The 16877-nt window shown below is 40.8% G+C and overlaps 1 protein-coding gene across 1 annotated transcript; it reads right to left on the bottom strand.

The window, feature by feature from the left end:
• Positions 1-705: 705 nt before the first annotated feature.
• Positions 706-10669, bottom strand: WNT16 (Wnt family member 16; the record flags this gene model as incomplete). The annotated part of the gene is made up of 4 exons (XM_081244362.1): positions 10454-10669; positions 10022-10263; positions 7928-8214; positions 706-1170 (listed from the first exon to the last, which is right to left on the bottom strand). Exons 1-4 carry the CDS (start codon positions 10546-10548, stop codon positions 706-708), a joined length of 1089 nt encoding a protein of 362 aa, XP_081100488.1. The 5' UTR covers positions 10549-10669.
• Between the last annotated feature and the right edge of the window lie 6208 nt (positions 10670-16877).

Raw genomic sequence — 16877 nt, 5'->3', positions numbered from 1 at the left:
ATCAATTCTCCTGGTTAAAAGTCATTTAAACTCCAAATCATACATTTTGCTTTTTACATTTTGCTTCTTACATCTTGCTTCTTTTGTTTTGTCATGAAATATCGCTAACAAACATGTTTTAAGGGTGTTATATCACTTACGAAGATTCTTTCTTCTGAAATGAGTGAAAGTGTTAAGTAAGCACCCACCGCTTCTGTTAACCTGTCCCAACACCTTCTGTTTCTATGCACCAACACTTAGTATGATTTCTTCATAAAAAATACTCAGAGAATGAGATTCATGTTTACTGCTCCTTGCTGCTCTAATAGATGTCTTTTTAAAATGACTAATATTCACCCACCACTATTGAGTTCCATAACCAAGTTCCATAGTCAAGGATCTTATCCTGAGTATGGACCAGGTCTCTCGGCATGAAGACTCTTTCCTGTTCTTTCTTGCTTACGAGACAGTTTATCTTCCTTGCCCCTCAGTATCTGTTCCCTAAACCACGAGCATATGAACTCAAACTTTTTCAGTTTTAGAATCCCAAGAAATCTACATGCCTAGTGCGTGACATTGACATCGATCAGGTAAAGGGACTTCTGAGAGAGCCTCGAGGATCTGGGAATTCTGAGGAGGCAGGTGTCCGGCTCCCCAGCCCCGCACAGTGGGAGCCACTCCCGTTGTACGTGTGTCACTGGGGACTCTTGCCCAAGGCTGGAGTGGTTACTTGCAAGTGTGGACATCAGTCATGCTTTCACACCTCCTGCAGCGGACATAGCAGCACCAGATAAACTTGCACTCGCATCGCTCCACGTGCCTGACCACGTGCGTGTTGTAGCCCCTGCCGCAGCAGAGGAGGTTGCAGCCGTCTGCGCCCTCTGATGTGCGGTTGCACTCTCTGCCTTGGGTCCCTGGGATCCCGAGTTTCTTGTCCTCTACACAGTAATTGGGAGACTTATTAATGTAGAGCAGATCATCCTTGTGGATCGGTATTTTCCTCTGATCTTTCTCTTTCCTGTGCATTTTCTTCTTTATTTTGTCTGAGATTTGGACACTGTTTTCATATTTATCCTTCAACAGACGGCCAATCTTTTCGAAAGAAGACATGGTTTTCCAGCATGTTTTCACAGCACAGGAGCCGGAAACTCCGTGACACCGGCAGTCTAATGACATCAACTTGGCGACAGCCTGAAACCAACAGGAATTGAGTGAAACATCGTTCATGAAGTGTTTTACTCAAGAACAGAAGCACTACCAGCCTAATCACTTAACTTTCTGGATCTGTTTACTCCTGTATAAAAACGATGGTTATATACTTCAATTAAAATTGAATAAAATAATAATAGTTTAAAAATACTTCAATTAAATAATAGAAATAAAATAATAATAGTTTTTAAAAATAAGGATGATTTTGCACGTAAAGGATCTTTTAGATGGCTTAGAATTCAAATGTTTTGTCTTTCTCTCCACCCTACAGAACAAACCTTTCTGAGTCTAATTTAAAGCTGCAGACCAGGCTAATAATGTTAACAGAGATTAGCTGAGATAACAAAGGGAAGCTACTTTTATTTCTAATCTCTCATTTAATTTTGGGTGTGAGAGGATGTTCATTAGTGTCTCTATGTTCCCGATACCGTTCATTTTAGCACCTTGCTACTCAGAGTGTGGTTCATGGACCAGTAGCACCAGCATCACTTGTGAGAAATACAGACTCTCAGACCCCTCACCAAACCTGCGGAATCAAAATCTGCATTTTAATAAGAGCCTCAGGTGACTTGTATGCACACAGAAGCACCTGTGGAACTTTACAAATAACCCCTGAGATTCTTATTTAGTTTGTCAAGGTGGGGTCCAGGCAATGACTTCTACAAAGCTGCTCAGATGATTCCAAGAGCATCCAAGGATGAGAGCTACTGAACTGACAGTTCTCAGGTTTGATCACTGCAAAAGTCAGTTATATTCACAGGGGTCTGGGGGGATATGCTATCGCTTGCTCACAGGACACATGAGAAATCCTGACTAATCAACTTAAGCTGGTCAAAAGAGGGGGTTGGAGAGTGCAGTGGCTCCCAGCCAATTCTTCCCCTCTTCTGGAAAATTAATTCAAAACATATGTCCTACTCTTGATGGATCAGTAGCACCCTCCTAACATAGAAAAGGTATAATATTTATATGATTTTTCAATTCTAAGTGCTGAGTTATTCTGTTCGGCTAGACGAATTCAATGAGATTACATACATGGGTTAGAGTCCATTGCCTGACACACATGAAGGTCAAAATAAATGCCCCCTGTCCCTGAAGAAGAAGGTACGGTAAGAGTTGAGATAAAATTTCAAATGGGGCTAACTGCAAAAACAATACAGAGATTTCTAAAATAAAAGTTTATAGTTCTAATTTCTTACATACCGGCCAGTCAGCATAACTTCCTTCAATCCCCAGAGGATGGCAGGGCAGATTAATAAGTCGTCAGGACTAACTGGAGAGTTGACATTCTGTCAACAGGCTGGGTAAAATAAAAAATGGATCTAGCCATTCGATAACTTGGAAATTATGTGTGTAATCTCGCCAAATAAAGGAAAAACCCCACCGCTTAAATTCCACTTACAGTTCTTATCAAAACTATAAAATGACAGGGGTTTCTACTTTGTTATTTTGTACCACAGTTGACATTGACATGTTTGTGGAATGTTACATTTCCTAACAAATTAACTAAAGTTTCTGAACTATCTAATGAGACAGAGTATTTCAAACAATTTGTTATATTTTCAGCCTTGAATGAGAGCATATGGTATTGATTTATGTAATATTCAATACTTTTTATTAGTGTTTAAAATAATAAACCGAACAACATTTAAACACTGTCTTTTATAGGATACGACACATACGCTTGTTTTGAACTCATGAAACTAAGAAGCGAATAGATATGTCTATTTCTTATTATCTCAGGTAAAATTTACCTTTCAATTGAAAACAATTTGGCACACAAGCTTATTTGGTTAAATTTATGGCATTTGATATTCACAAAGCCTTCCACTTTAAAAAAGTCTCCAGGCAAATAAATGTTCAAATTAATGTGACCTGCCTACTTTTGTTCAGATTTTAAGTGCCCAAAGGATATGAGAAAAAGAGAGCTCAATCAATGCCAGGTAACAGCAAAACAAATTGTCCAAAGAAAGCCAAAAATCTAAGAATGTAATTTTATGTGTTTAAACCTGATCAACGCTCGTTACAGTCATCACTTAGTGATTTAGAGCTGCCTCTCGCTCAGATTCTTGACTGAGGAGCTGAATTTTTCTTTTATTAACCAGTTCAGACATCACCTATGGTGTTGCCAATTTGCAAAGCATGGAGGGCAGAATAGATGCTCACCAAATACTCATTGAATGGTTAGTCTAGCTCACTTGAACAGTTTTAACTCATCCTCTGTTGGTAATCTGAATCAAGAGGAAGTAATAAAGACCACTTTCTTCAACAAAAGAGTCACTGCCAGGAAGTCAGTGATATTGGGGGACCCTGATCTGGCTGGGTTTTCCTCCAATTCCTCAGCCCACAACAGTGTTAGGACACAAGAGTGACACACTACTGCACAGGTGTGAAGGATAAGAGGGAAAACTGATCTTGAATCCAGGGATACCACGTGCTGAATTTGTATCCGTATTTTGGGGAGATTTTCCTGCCATAGAAAACTAGAAACTTTTAAATACGTGGAGTTAACTAAACTTTCTAGAGATATTTTTAAGGAACTTAATTCATTATCTTTCGATTCCATTACCTTTTTGTCTTTAACGATAAGTATAAGGAAAGAAATAGTATTTTTATTATATATGTGAATACTATTCATATTGGTATTCTAGGATAGAAAGACAAAGAACTTGACATGCAATTTAAATGATTATACCCTTGTAAGACTCCAAGGAAGAAACTTGGACAAATAGGGATAAAATAAAGCAATGCAACCACCACTAGGAGAATGTGATGAAATGCAGAGTTCAAGGGCAGATAACATGTACACACACACACACACACACAGAATTTAACTCTCAGAGCACATTTTCATAAATTATTTTACTTGATTTAGTTTTATAGGAAGAAATGCCTTGCATATAGTAGGTAGTTCATGAACGTGTACTTGCTTATTATTCCAATTTGACAGAAAAATAAATAGCCTGGTTGAGACACTTGTCTTCCATAAGGATAGATGGTAATATATGATATAAAGTCTTTATATGCAGCAGGATAATTTTGGTAGAACAGAGAAAAATGAAAGTGGAAAATACAAATATATTTAAGGAAATTGAATGAACACTCCAAAAATATATATTCTGGAGCGTTTCAGCTAGGATTCTTAATTGATGTCAAATAGCCATTCTGAGATGCAGTGATAGCATAGTGATTTTCTAACAGGAGGAGTAAGAGAAGAGCAAGCGAATGAGTTGTGTGTGGTTATGAGAAAATTCCTTTCTCTACTTCGCTGAGTTGTAAAGGTTTATAAAGATATTAACAGAGGAATGTTTTGTTAACTATTGCAAACAGATGTGCACATTTTGGTGGAATCTTTTTAAACTATGGGAGAGCAATTAGGAGCATAGCATTTAATCTACTGGGCTCCCTATGTTAAGTCTTGGTTTGATAAATTTCTGATGAAGGGAAATAGGAAAGATGTATCATTAACACTTAATGTAAAACTAGAAACTGTTTGAGAAGTGGTCTAAGGAGTTAGTTTTGACTCAGAGGTAACACAGCCGGAGGTGATTGTTTTTCGGTAGGTTGCTTTATCCAAGCTTTACAGAAATGACTAAAAAAACCCAACTGTTATGGAACATTTTGTGACATTTCATCTGTCAACTATCAGATGATCTGTTTAAGTTTTTTATGAAAACGGTGACATAAACTGGATGGCTAATTGCAGTATTCCTATTTCTCTGACCCATTTTGTCCCTTTCAGTCCCAAAATATATATGAACCTGCTGAAAAGCAAAACACTTGTGTGTTGTTCAAGTACTTGTAAATATTCCTGAAACAGATAAATGAAATTTGGGGGTGGGGCCCATGCCACTTTTTTGAGTTACTCATCATAAAACAAATTATGGAGTAGGGAAGCTTAAAAGTTTGTGAGGTGAACATGGGAAGAATGGAAATATTTTAAGCACACCAAAAGAAATACCTATAAATATTCCAAGTCATATTATTCTCAGAAGTTCTGCCCCTGGAAGACACCACATCGTTCTGTTAGACAATCACCATTCGGCAACATTATTCTTGGAGTCATAACTTTAGGAATGGTGTCAGAAACCAAGTGAGAATTAGAGTATTTAAGGTCAACGGTTAGAAAATCAACTATTCTGCTCACAGCACTACTAAGCGCCCATACCCACATTTCTCTGAACGTTTTCCTACGTTTTGCGTTTGGGATTTTGAGATGAGGAAAATCAGCTCAATTGAATGCAGACCTTGAACCTTACTCAGAAGGATATACCTATTAGATTAAACTGCTAATTGCCAATACTGAAAATGTAGTTTTTTGTTCTTCCACGTTAGGTAATATCTTGGAAACCTGGTTGATTTTTGTTGTTGTTCCGGTGCTGGTGCTGGTGTTGGTTATTTTTGTTTGTTTGTTTGTTTGACCACCAATGGAAAGAAAAATATTAAAATGTTTTGAATTGTAATAGTTCACGAGAAAAGACCAACAAAAACATCAGTGTAGTACCCTCAAAATATCCAGGTAATATTTTGTAATATTTTAAGATTCCATCTAGACCAATGTGGGGAAAAAAAAAAAAGATTCAGTAGAGAAAACTGAAATTTACACAAAATGCGTATATACCTAAAGGCTGAATTTTTTTTGGCGTAATTAGCATAATAGGGAAAACCTCAGTAAAGTGAGGAGATTGTTTTATTGCCAACAAACAGTAGATTAAAATTGATGCTGAATAGTTGTATGTTTTTTTAAAAAAATCAGAATATAAATAGATCAAAGTTAATAGTTACAGAGGCAAATATTGCTACCTAATTTGAAAAAAAGCCACATAAGACGGAATAAAACTAAATAGCTGTCTAATATTGCTAATAAAAATACATTTTAGAATACTTTAGGACTTTTCATAAGTCTGGAGACAGCTTTATTCAAAAGAATGAATTATAACATGAGTTTGAAGTTTTGTTTTCTGATTAAAGCTTTTTTAGTCTCTACCAAATTATTTAAAGAATGACTAAAGAAGATTTAAGGTCTAAGGTGATACTAAATATTTATTCAATTGTTTTCTTGTTTTTAAAATGTATTAATTTGACTTGATGTTTTTCTCTAGTTTAGAGTTTTAAAGAACAAATGTTAATTACCTTTAACCTCTTTTATATTAATATGTTAGAAATAATAAAAATTCCTTTATTGGATATTATTTAAATTGAAGCAAAAACTCATTCATTTAATTATTTTTATATGTAAAACTTTATCAAGAAGAGACCTGTGCATAACTATGGTGTTAGCAGGAGTTACTTTAGTGAGATAAATTAACTTAAAATTTCAAAACAAAAAAAATGAAAAGCTTACACAGCTATTTACTGACTTTCCTATTTTCGAATCTTACGTTTTGAATCAATATTCAAATAGAACTGAATAGTCAAATTTGAATTTGAAGTGTTATGGTGATATATTTATTGAGTTTTCGTTTTTTGTATTCTAAACCAAAGTGGTTAAGTAAAGAAAACTGGCTGAAACTTGCAACTATTCCAAGAGAGTTCCATTTATTCACTTTCCAAAAATGTAAAACAAATGCAGCATATACTTTAAATATTCTTAAGAGATACTGCAACTCATTTTAATTTATTGCAGGAGAATGTGGCAGATTGCAATGACTACTTTGGGACCTTTACAGGTTATTGAATATTTACAATAATATAGGATATGTGGTGATATTCCCATCCTGAAAAGATTATTACAAAATCGAAAATCTATATTCCTAAGAGAGGTTTTGACTGTTTTTGGAAAGTCACTATGAATTACCAAGTAATTCAACTGTGTTGTAGAACTCAAAGCTTATTATGTCAATATTCATTAAGGTAAATACATAAAAGTTAAATTAAGCTACAAATTTACTCCATTTTAAGAAAATTTAGCATTAAAACATTCATAAAAGAGGTTAATTAGATGTGATTCTTCAAATTTCCCTCTCCCTAGATCTTTAATATATCTATATTTTAAAATATCAAAATATTTAATATATCTATAGTTGCTTTACATTTATCTGTATTTATCAGTTTTTACAGTGGATCTACATTGCTCTATAATAACATAACTACTTCCCTTAAATAAATTTTGTTTTACAAAAAATATTGAGTTGTGAATTCTTTAATGTATTCAAGAATGTTTTGCTAGAGAAAGTAAGCACAGAACTGATAACTTCTTTAGATGTCATTGCCTACTAAAATATAGATTTAAAAATATAATGAAAATTCAAATTTGAAAAAAATGAAATTTGATTCAGTCCCATTAGAAAGGCAGATACTGTAAGTCTTATTCTGGCTCTGCAACTAACCATCTAAGAGGGTGGAATAAAATGACCCAACAGGCGCTTGTACTTCTGTTATTTTGTCATTGGTGTTTTAGGTATACGAACTATACAATCACAAATATATTCTATAACAAGATTCAACTCACATCAGATGGAAACTTAAACTAAATCAATATGGTCTGTACAGGCTCATGAAAGAATATATATATATATATATATATATATATATATATATATATACTTGCTGTTATACATATATAATAAACATACACATAATTTTACATACACACACACACACACACACACACATATACATATATATTCTTAGACTGCAAACGTTTGGTTTTTAAACCATTTTGTCAGATTGATCCAGAAGCATAATCCTAGTGTTATTTACCTAAAGGCACCGGATTTCTATTCCATTTTCTAATACATACCTGCCTTCCAGCTTCATTGTTATGTAGGTTCATTGCTAACAGTACTTTGCTTTCTTTTCCCGTGGTGTTTCTGAGGGGGAAATCTAGGAACTTTCTGCTGAACCACATGCCATACTGGACATCATCAGAGCAGCCCCCCCAGTGCCAGCCTTCACTTGCTGAGCCGCCGTTCTGCAAGGTGGTGTCACAGGAACACTCGGTCATGTTGCCTGCACTGCATGACCTGGTCACAGAATGCACCAGGCCTGCAGCCATCACAGCATAAATAAATGCTGTTTCCTTGGTGCCTAGAATAAAACATAAGTTGCTAAATGAGTGAGTCATACCGTTCTCTGTTTATGTTCATAACAAAGTCTTCTACTTATCTTCTTATCAGGGAAGCAACTTTTCAATGGGTGCTTTAATGAGTACATATTTTAAGAAGGACAATTTCATATTGTTCTCAGCTTTTAAAAAAGCAACATTAATTTTCCGTATGATTTTCCTATATTGTATATCATAAATTGTCCTCATACCTTAATATCATCTGTTTATTTTTTAAATTTGAAAGGTATGTCAGCATCCAGCTCAGCACTTAACAGACAATAAAAATTCTATAAATACACGTTGAATTTAAAATCCCTCGTATGGATACGTAAATAGTGATACAATGCCCAAAGGAGTCCCGCTCACCCTTCTCGTTAAATTTAAAATGTGTTATCAGAAAACACAAGCTGAAAAATTTGGTATGACTTTTGTTGTATAAAAAATACACGTCAGAATGCAAATTAAAATTAAGCAAAGACCAAAGCAATAAGGAGATAAATGTTGCAGTTTCCTTTCACATCAAAGACTGATTTTTTCAGGATGTCCTGAAAAACAATATTAATATGAAAGTTAAATATTATATAAATATTCTCATACAGTATTATATCCTCTTACAGTATTAAAGGCAGTTAAAGATAATTGAAATGTCATCAGCAAAAAAAAAAAAAAAAGAATTGTTATGGAAAACTATTGAATATGGATGTAACACACTTGCAATAGGTTTTGAGCTAAAATCTTTGAAAATTAAAGTCCCATTAAAACAGTAATAAAATGGACTAGAAGGGACTCAGCAGGCGACTTTTTCCCCCCCTTTGGAGATGTTTAGATTGGAGTAGAAACGTTATCACGTCGTTGTCCAATAAACCCTTTCAACAGCTGATGCCTCTACATTTCAGCAACTGTGAAGAACACATCCTCTTCTTCTTTTCTATTTTTTCTGCAGGCAGTCAGGGCTCCTTCGGAAGGGTGTGCCGGCCAAAGCGCAGCGGGGCAAAAGCGATGCTTTGGCGGCGGTGAGTGTAGGGAGCCGGCGGGGAAGGGTCAAAGGTGGAGGGGGAACCGAAATGAATGTGAAAAACAACTAAGAACCTTTCAGCGCCCAGGGCCTGAAATTCTTTGAATCTGCTGATACCTCTGTACCTTTATCCTTACCAAGTCACTGCTAGGCCGGTGGAAGTGGAACTTTGTGTTACTGCAGCTTCCCGCGCCGCGGCTGTGCGCACAGGAGGGAAAAGGTAGAAGGAAAGGAATAGAGGGGAGAACTAAAGTAGTGCTCGAGCTAGCCTCACGTGGGGCTGCCCGGGACAGTCCCTTTAAAATCGCCATTATTCCGTCTTCCCGGTGCTGTAAGGAGCCAACCAGCTTGGGGCTTCGCTGCAATTAGCCAGGGCTCGGTGCGCCGCGGAGCTGCTTAAATCAAAGCAGATGCGGCAGCGGCATTCCCTGCAGCCGACATCATGTTTCTCCAGCTGGTCACCCACGTAGGGGGGCGCTACGGGGTCCGAGGGGTCGGCGGGGTGGAGTGTCAGCTTTTCCCCAACTCCGGCCGGGCGCCGCGGGAAGGAGGAAGAGCTACAGCTCCACGCGCCCCGCTCGGGACCTGGGGTGTCACCCCGTCCAGGACCGCACCTGCACCCGCGTCTGGCTTCCGTCGCCCCCAATTTCATTGCACTAAAGGACCTCTCTGGGGATTGAGGGAGCGACGGGACCACGCAAGCACTCTTTATTTACAAGAATTGGAGGACCTGCCCTCCGTCCCGCGCCAGCTGCGAGCGTCCCGGGCCTCACCGCTGCTCAGCTCGTAGCCAAAGAGAGGGCTGGTGTCCGGCGGGGCGGCGGCGGCCGCCAGGCAGTTCCATCTCTCGTATCTGAACTGGCTCCTGCACTCCTGAATGCCCAGCCGGGCGCCCTCGCAGATGCTCGGCAGCAGGTACGGTTTCCTCTTGCACAGCTCCTTCTGGCGGCTGTTCAGCGGCAAGTTGGCGCAGCCCAGCTTCTCCGGAACCCCAAAGGAGGCGATGCCCAACCACCTGTAAGACACGGCCGCCCCTAGCGTCAGCCGCTGCCCTGCTCTCCTCCCCAATCCCAGATGTTTACCCGAAATTTAGGTCGCCCGCCCTAGGGTCCCGCCTCTCCTCTCCAGCCTCAGCTGAAAGTTCCCTGAGGCTGGGCATCCCTTTTGCCACAAACCCCGTGCGCCCCTGCTGCCCCCGTACTCACATCCAGTTTCCTTGGGCTCCGCAGGGGAACAGCGCGAGCAGGGCTGCCCACAGCGCGCACAGGCGGGACAGTCCCAGGAGCGCTGCTCTGTCCATGGCCCCCGCATGGAGTCTCCCCGGCCCAGCCACTCCTCTTCGACCCTCCCCAGCCAGAGGCCCACCAGGACAGAGGTCAGTTCCCCAGCACCAAGTTGTCCCTCGCCTCCTTTCTCCCTGCAGACAACGTAAAAAGAAGGCCAGCCGTAGTAGGTAGGGGCTCTCAGCAGCCTTCTCCTCGCGAGCTGGGAGCAGCGTGAGGAAGTTGGGAAAGTAGCTTGGGGCGCTCCTCCCGAGACGAGTTGAAGATGTGCCGGAGATGCGGGAGCGTCCCTCGCATTCCAAGGTGAGAAACTTCTGTTGATGTAGCTCTGTCTCCATCGCCCCCGGCCTCTCCTCCCATCTCCTCCCCCTGGCCGAGCCTGGAGCCTGATTGGTCCAGCAGCGGCCCCTCATCTCATCATCCCGGCTCCCATTGGCTGAGAGCAGGCTCCGTGGGGGGCGCTCGGGCCCGCTGTTCCCCGACAGCCGGTCCAGATCCCGTGTTCCTGACCTTTCCTCCTGTCACAGTTTCCTGAGAGCGGGTCTCTGCGGGAGGGGTATTGATTCAACCCGAAGATTGATAGGGGCGCTTCTGTCTTAACAACCCTGGGTGAAGGTGTGGGTTGAATGGGCGATGTTTGAGTTCCACCCACCCCAGCCTCATTTGGATTAATGACCCTCTGGGTGGAGTGGATGGAAAAATCTCACTGCCCCCGTTTCTTTCCTCTCCTTCACCTCACAGGAGAATAATCTTTTTGAGTCAGTGTTGGTACCAAAAAATTGACCCTTCAACACCCTGCTTGAGGTCTCAACGTGTCAGGAGACTTTAGAGAATGAGTGAAATTCCTGTCAAGCTTGAGATCGATCATCGTCTGTGCAGGCATTTACTTTTATCGAAAGGGAAGATTCCAGCCTAGCATCTAATCTACCATATTTAAATTGTGTTAGGTGATTTCGTTTTACGGTTTTGCTTATTGTCCGTAGCCTTTGAGAGCACTGTCAGAAGATGGAGGGCACAGAGAGAATGTAAGTGAAAGCTGTCTGGAGAGCTCTAGAAAGATGAGGGTTGTGTTCTTTCTCTCCTCTCCAATGCACACTATGTCTCTCTTGGAGACTTTGGACAGGGCTACACATTGAAGACAAATTTTAAAAGCTTACTTATGAAACGCCTACTGTGTGTCCACTATTGTGAGAATTTATGAAGATCCCTGCGCTTAAAGGCTCAGCCTTTCTGGCCTTGTCTCCAGCCATGGAGACAAGCCTGAAACAAAATAATTTGAGATTATGAGTAAAGGAAAGTGTAGAATCCAGCAAGTTACTCTTTGGAGCCAAAGAGTTCAGAAGCAGGAGAATGTTCTGGTGCCTGGAAGTATAGAGAGTTTAGTTAACCAGTGTTTTCCAGGCTAGAAGATCTCTGGGGAGAACTCTGAATTCAGGGGGCACATGCTTAGCAGTGGTATCAGAAAACCCTGTCTCACCTAGTTGGTGACAGGAAATGTTTATGAGAGGCATCACCTGCTCCTCAGAGGACTTCTGAAATGTTAGTAAACTCTCAGGGTATACCACCTTAGTGGGTTCCAAAATCTAGACTTACTCAAATTAAAGATTTACTTTATTAGCTTTATCCTCAAATAAATGACTTTATTTGCTGCATGTCTCCTATATCAGCCCAGAGCAATAAAAGCTCACTGAAATTCCCATCCTATCCCATTCATTCCTTTATCCAACAAATATTTATTGAGTGAACGCTATGTACCAGGTCCTAAAGCCACATTGTAATTTTTAGAGAGTCAAGTTGATGATAGGGTATAGTTACTGATCCAGAAATATTTTGGCTAATGGCTAGTGGCCTCTCTGAAAATCAGAGGCTTCATCCAAGCTCACTTTATTCTGTGAGCCTCTCCATGAGGGATAGTGGAGCATTCCCTGCTGAACTCCTGCCATGGGGCCCAGTACACGAGATCCTGGTTTTGAGCACAATTTACTGAACAGATTAACAACGTGGTGAGGAACATCCCGAGCAGATATCCAAGTGGCCCAAATGGTGAAACTAGAGAAGAGGCTTCCTCTGCAGGGGTATTGGGGAAGAACTGGGGGAGTGGAGAACGCGAATACTTTAGGTTGATTTTTCGAGCCAACGATGGTAGATGTTTTAAGGAAGTTGCTGGACTTTCTTCCTTTAGGAAGATATACTGAGCCTCTGTTACGTGTTAAAAAGTGGGGATAGCACTGAGTTAAATGGTAGCGGAGTTTATAGCCCAGTTGGCAAGACAGACAAGGGGGTAGGCAATCACAGCCAGAGCAATGAATGCACTGGGGAAGTATTGTGGGCCGGGAACACACACTGTAGGATTACTTAATCTAGTTTGGGAGTGGGGTCACTTGAATGTTGCCTTTGTTGTTAGTCTAGGGATCAAACACTGTCCAGGCGTCCCGATAAACCTTTAGAGGGGCACTCACAGTATTCTATTCTTAGAGTCTAAGACCACTGGGTCAACTAGTTTCAAATCCAAGGCACAGTTTCAGGGCCTGAGTGGTCCTGCATCTTTTCTGTGTGGTCTAGGGCCTTAGGGGTCATTCTGTTCATATCTCTAAAGCAAAGGAGACTTACTTCCAGGATATGGTCCAGCTGAAGAATTAAGCTTCTTATTCAACAAGCAGACATTTGAGCGTCTATTCTGTGTCATACACTGAGAGCCTACATGCCCCCTGTGTTTTCTCTCTTACTCTCTGTCTCTCTCTTCTCTCTCCATCCAAAGATTCAAACCCCTCAAATTGGTGCTCATTTTATAGATAAAGAAATGAATTTGGAGAGACTAAGAAACTTGCTCAAGGACACTCAGATAGAAGATAGTAGAGTCAAAAGTTGATCTTGGGCTTCCCTGGTGGCGCAGTGGTTGAGAGTCTGCCTGCCGGTGCAGGGGAACACGGGTTCGTGCCCTGGTCCAGGAAGATCCCACATGCCGCGGAGTGGTTGGGCCCGTGAGCCATGGCCGCTGAGCCTGCACGTCCAGAGCCTGTGCTCCTCAACGGGAGAGGCCACAACAGTGAGAGGCCCGCGTACCGCAAAAAATAAATAAATAAATAAATAAATAATAATTTTAAAAATCGATCTTATTTTAGAGGTCTTGTTCTTCCTACCACAACGTACTGCTGCAGAACTTGATTAAAAAGCACTGGGTTTTTTTTTTTTTTTTTCCTTTTTTTGACCAAATCCCAGGTATCTGGCCTCAAGGTCTAAATTCCTCTTTTGTGTCCCGTGGATCTTTATATCACAGTTCACAGATCTCTCCATCAAAAGAGATGTTCTGTTCTATGAACATAAACAAAAACCCACAATGGGTGGGTGGGTCTCCTGAAGAGGTCTCCCTGAAGTTGGGTCTCTCAGAGGCAGATGGCGGTCTGCATGGATGCCCTTCCATTCCACCTCCACCCACCCCACCCCACCTCCACTTTGCTGTCTGGTTTTTGTGGACTGGGAGGAATAGTGGAAAGAGCACTGGGCTGAGTTGAGTGACTGGGTTTCCAGTCAGCAGGTTATAATCTTGGGCAATCAATTTCACTTTTGATCCTCAGTTTTCTCACCTGTAAAATGCTCAAAAGCTCTTTCGGATCTGAATCTCTTACTGGAGTTTCCACAGGGCTGGAGGGAGGGAGGCGGTAGGCATGGTGTGTATGTGTATGTGGTGGGGTGGGGAGACTGCATTTGCTAGTGAATTTGCACTCCTAGGAGGAGGAAGCCTAGCGACCGGGTTTGTCTACCTGAGAGAGGGGCCCCAGTTCTTAGGGTGGCACAGGCTAGAGTTTTCTGGGCCCCATATTGTATCTTCTGTTCCACTTATCCTTGTGGATTTTAGTGAAAGTGAATTATTTTCTTTGCAGAAATATCTTAAGGTGGTCGAATTTTAAAATGTATTATAATCCTGTCAGGTCACATGAAACTTTATTTAGAAGATAAAAGAAGTTACAGATATCTTCTTTATCCTGGAATATGAAGGTGAGGGACTCCTTCAGAATCTAATTTATATCTCTTATTAATTTTTTTTTTTTTTTTTTTTTTTTTGCGATACGCGGGCCTCTCACTGTTGTGGTCTCTCCCGTTGCGGAGCACAGCCTCCGGACGCGCAGGCTCAGTGGCCATGGCTCACGGACCCAGCCGCTCTGCGGCATGTGGGATCTTCCCGGACAGGGGCATGAACCCGTGTCCCCTGCATCGGCAGGCGGACTCTCAACCACTGCACCACCAGGGAAGCCCCTCTCTTATTAATTTGAAGTGGTTCATCTCTACTACCATTAGTGGGCATTATGCTCTCTATTTAAAGTTGAAGAATAAAGTAAATGATGGGTCAAATCCAAACATATACGCAACTACACATTTCAAATTGTTTATTTCTTTAGCAGCAAGTAGGAATCTCATCTCCTATTTATTATTTTTGATTTTGTAATTCAGAGAGAGAACAAAATATTAACTGTCTGATAGAACATAACCTGGTGCTTACTGTCTTATGCAAGCTTTCTAAAAAATGTTGTAAAGATCATACCACTAATTGTTCAAAATGGGAGCTGAACTTATATCATCTCATGATCTGAGCCCAGCTACCTAAAATTTGATTAATGCTGTTAAGCAAAGCACGGTGTAACTCCAAGTTTGCACAGATTACTGAAGCATCTGTAGCTTCTTGATCTTGCAAGAAAGGTACATGAATTTGTTTTCCTAGCAACGGTAAGGTGTTTTGAGCTACATTCTGGAAAAGGGGATTTAGGAGGGAGAGCCAGAGGAAATATTCATTTCACTCAAAGAAGCTCTTCAGAGAGCCTGCATCTCTGACCATGGTCCTCTCTGACCAACTGGGCCGGTTGAACCAAGATAAGTAGCTGGCCAGCAATAAATCCCACCTCCCATCCAGGACAATTGTAGATTATTAGCTGTAGAACCCAGGGGAGGCTGTGCCTTCTGGTGGTTTTCTCTCAGTCCCTGGGAAACTCAGCAAAAAGTCTGCCTGCACAGATATGCCTTGGACTCTGCCTCTGGCAGTCCATCAGAGGACGAGACTTCTAAGGGCCCTGTTGTAAGAATTTCTGCTGCAGATCACAGAGACTTATGTACTGGAAACTGATACCAGAAGCACCCCAGCTGGTATTAACTCTCATGATGGAACAGAGGTGACTTTTTACATAACTGGGTCCTCATCCATTCTATTTTAAATTCCACCTGGATGCTACCAGTGTGGGACAGAACACAGGCTTGTGACCACTGGCTCCCAGGAGGGGGTGGAGAATGGCATTCTGGATGTCCTGCTGTCCTTTGGTGGCCTGAGAAGCCCGACTTGGAGCAGCAGAGGAGACACCAGTGAAAGAACTAGGAGAAGGGACAGGAGTTGGAGAAGGATGCTGTCTTGCTTTGTAAATTTTCACAACTATGAAAGTAAAAAAAATTTTTTTGGTTTACTTGTCCTAGAAATTAAGATCGAAGAAGACTCAGTAAGTGTTAATAGAAAGTGCCTTATCTCTAGTGGTATTTGCACTGATTATGCAATCTTTTCGGAATGAGGGAATATGTGTAAAATCCTTGACAAACAAGAGTGGTCACTATTTGTCAAAACTGAAATACATGGAGAATGTTGAATCTCTCCATACCCCTTTTCAAAACATTTTTTTTCTGAACTCTGTATAACAAAACAACTCAATTAATGAATTATTATCGAGTTTAAAAAATTATCAAGAAAACTTCAAAAACCTGGACTTTCATATTTTTAGGAGTACTATTTATGGAGAGATCACTGGGATGTCTATTATGGAAAAAACCAAATTTTCTCTTTTTTTTTTTCCTTTTTACTAAAATCAAGCAATCTCAAACTTTAAGGGAGAAAACTTGGAGGGAAGAGTCATTTAGAAAGAATCAAGGGTGTCTATCTTATTCTAACTGTTGGTCTGCATAATTACATTTAATTGTTGTGATGTAATTCTGCTGTCAACAAAATGCCAGTCAAAAATCACAAATGCTGAAACTGCCTTTGTATTCGAGGCGGTTGTCCATACGTTTGACCATTGGCTACTGTCCTCATCATGGGTGGGCAGCACGTTGAAGTGAGGTTTAAGTCTGGTCAAGCGACAGTTACCATTTGGTGTTTACTCCATTTTCACACCAGATGAATCACATTTAAATTTAACTTTAATTTTTTCACTTTCCCCACTGAAACCTTTAATGATTTCTTATTTACCCCTCCCTATGTTGTAAACCCTTTGGTTTGACTTTGAAAAATCCTTCATTCAGGATTTCTCCATAGCTGTCCTTTTTGATTAAATTCACTCTATTTCCTTATGGTCATTCTCCCTAGGCAGCCCAG

The sequence above is a fragment of the Mesoplodon bidens genome (genome assembly GCF_964165515.1).
Source record: "Mesoplodon bidens genome assembly, chromosome: 9".
Lineage (NCBI taxonomy): Eukaryota > Metazoa > Chordata > Mammalia > Artiodactyla > Ziphiidae > Mesoplodon > Mesoplodon bidens.
Note: the sequence above shows the minus strand (reverse complement) of the source record. Positions and strands in the feature narration are given on the sequence as shown.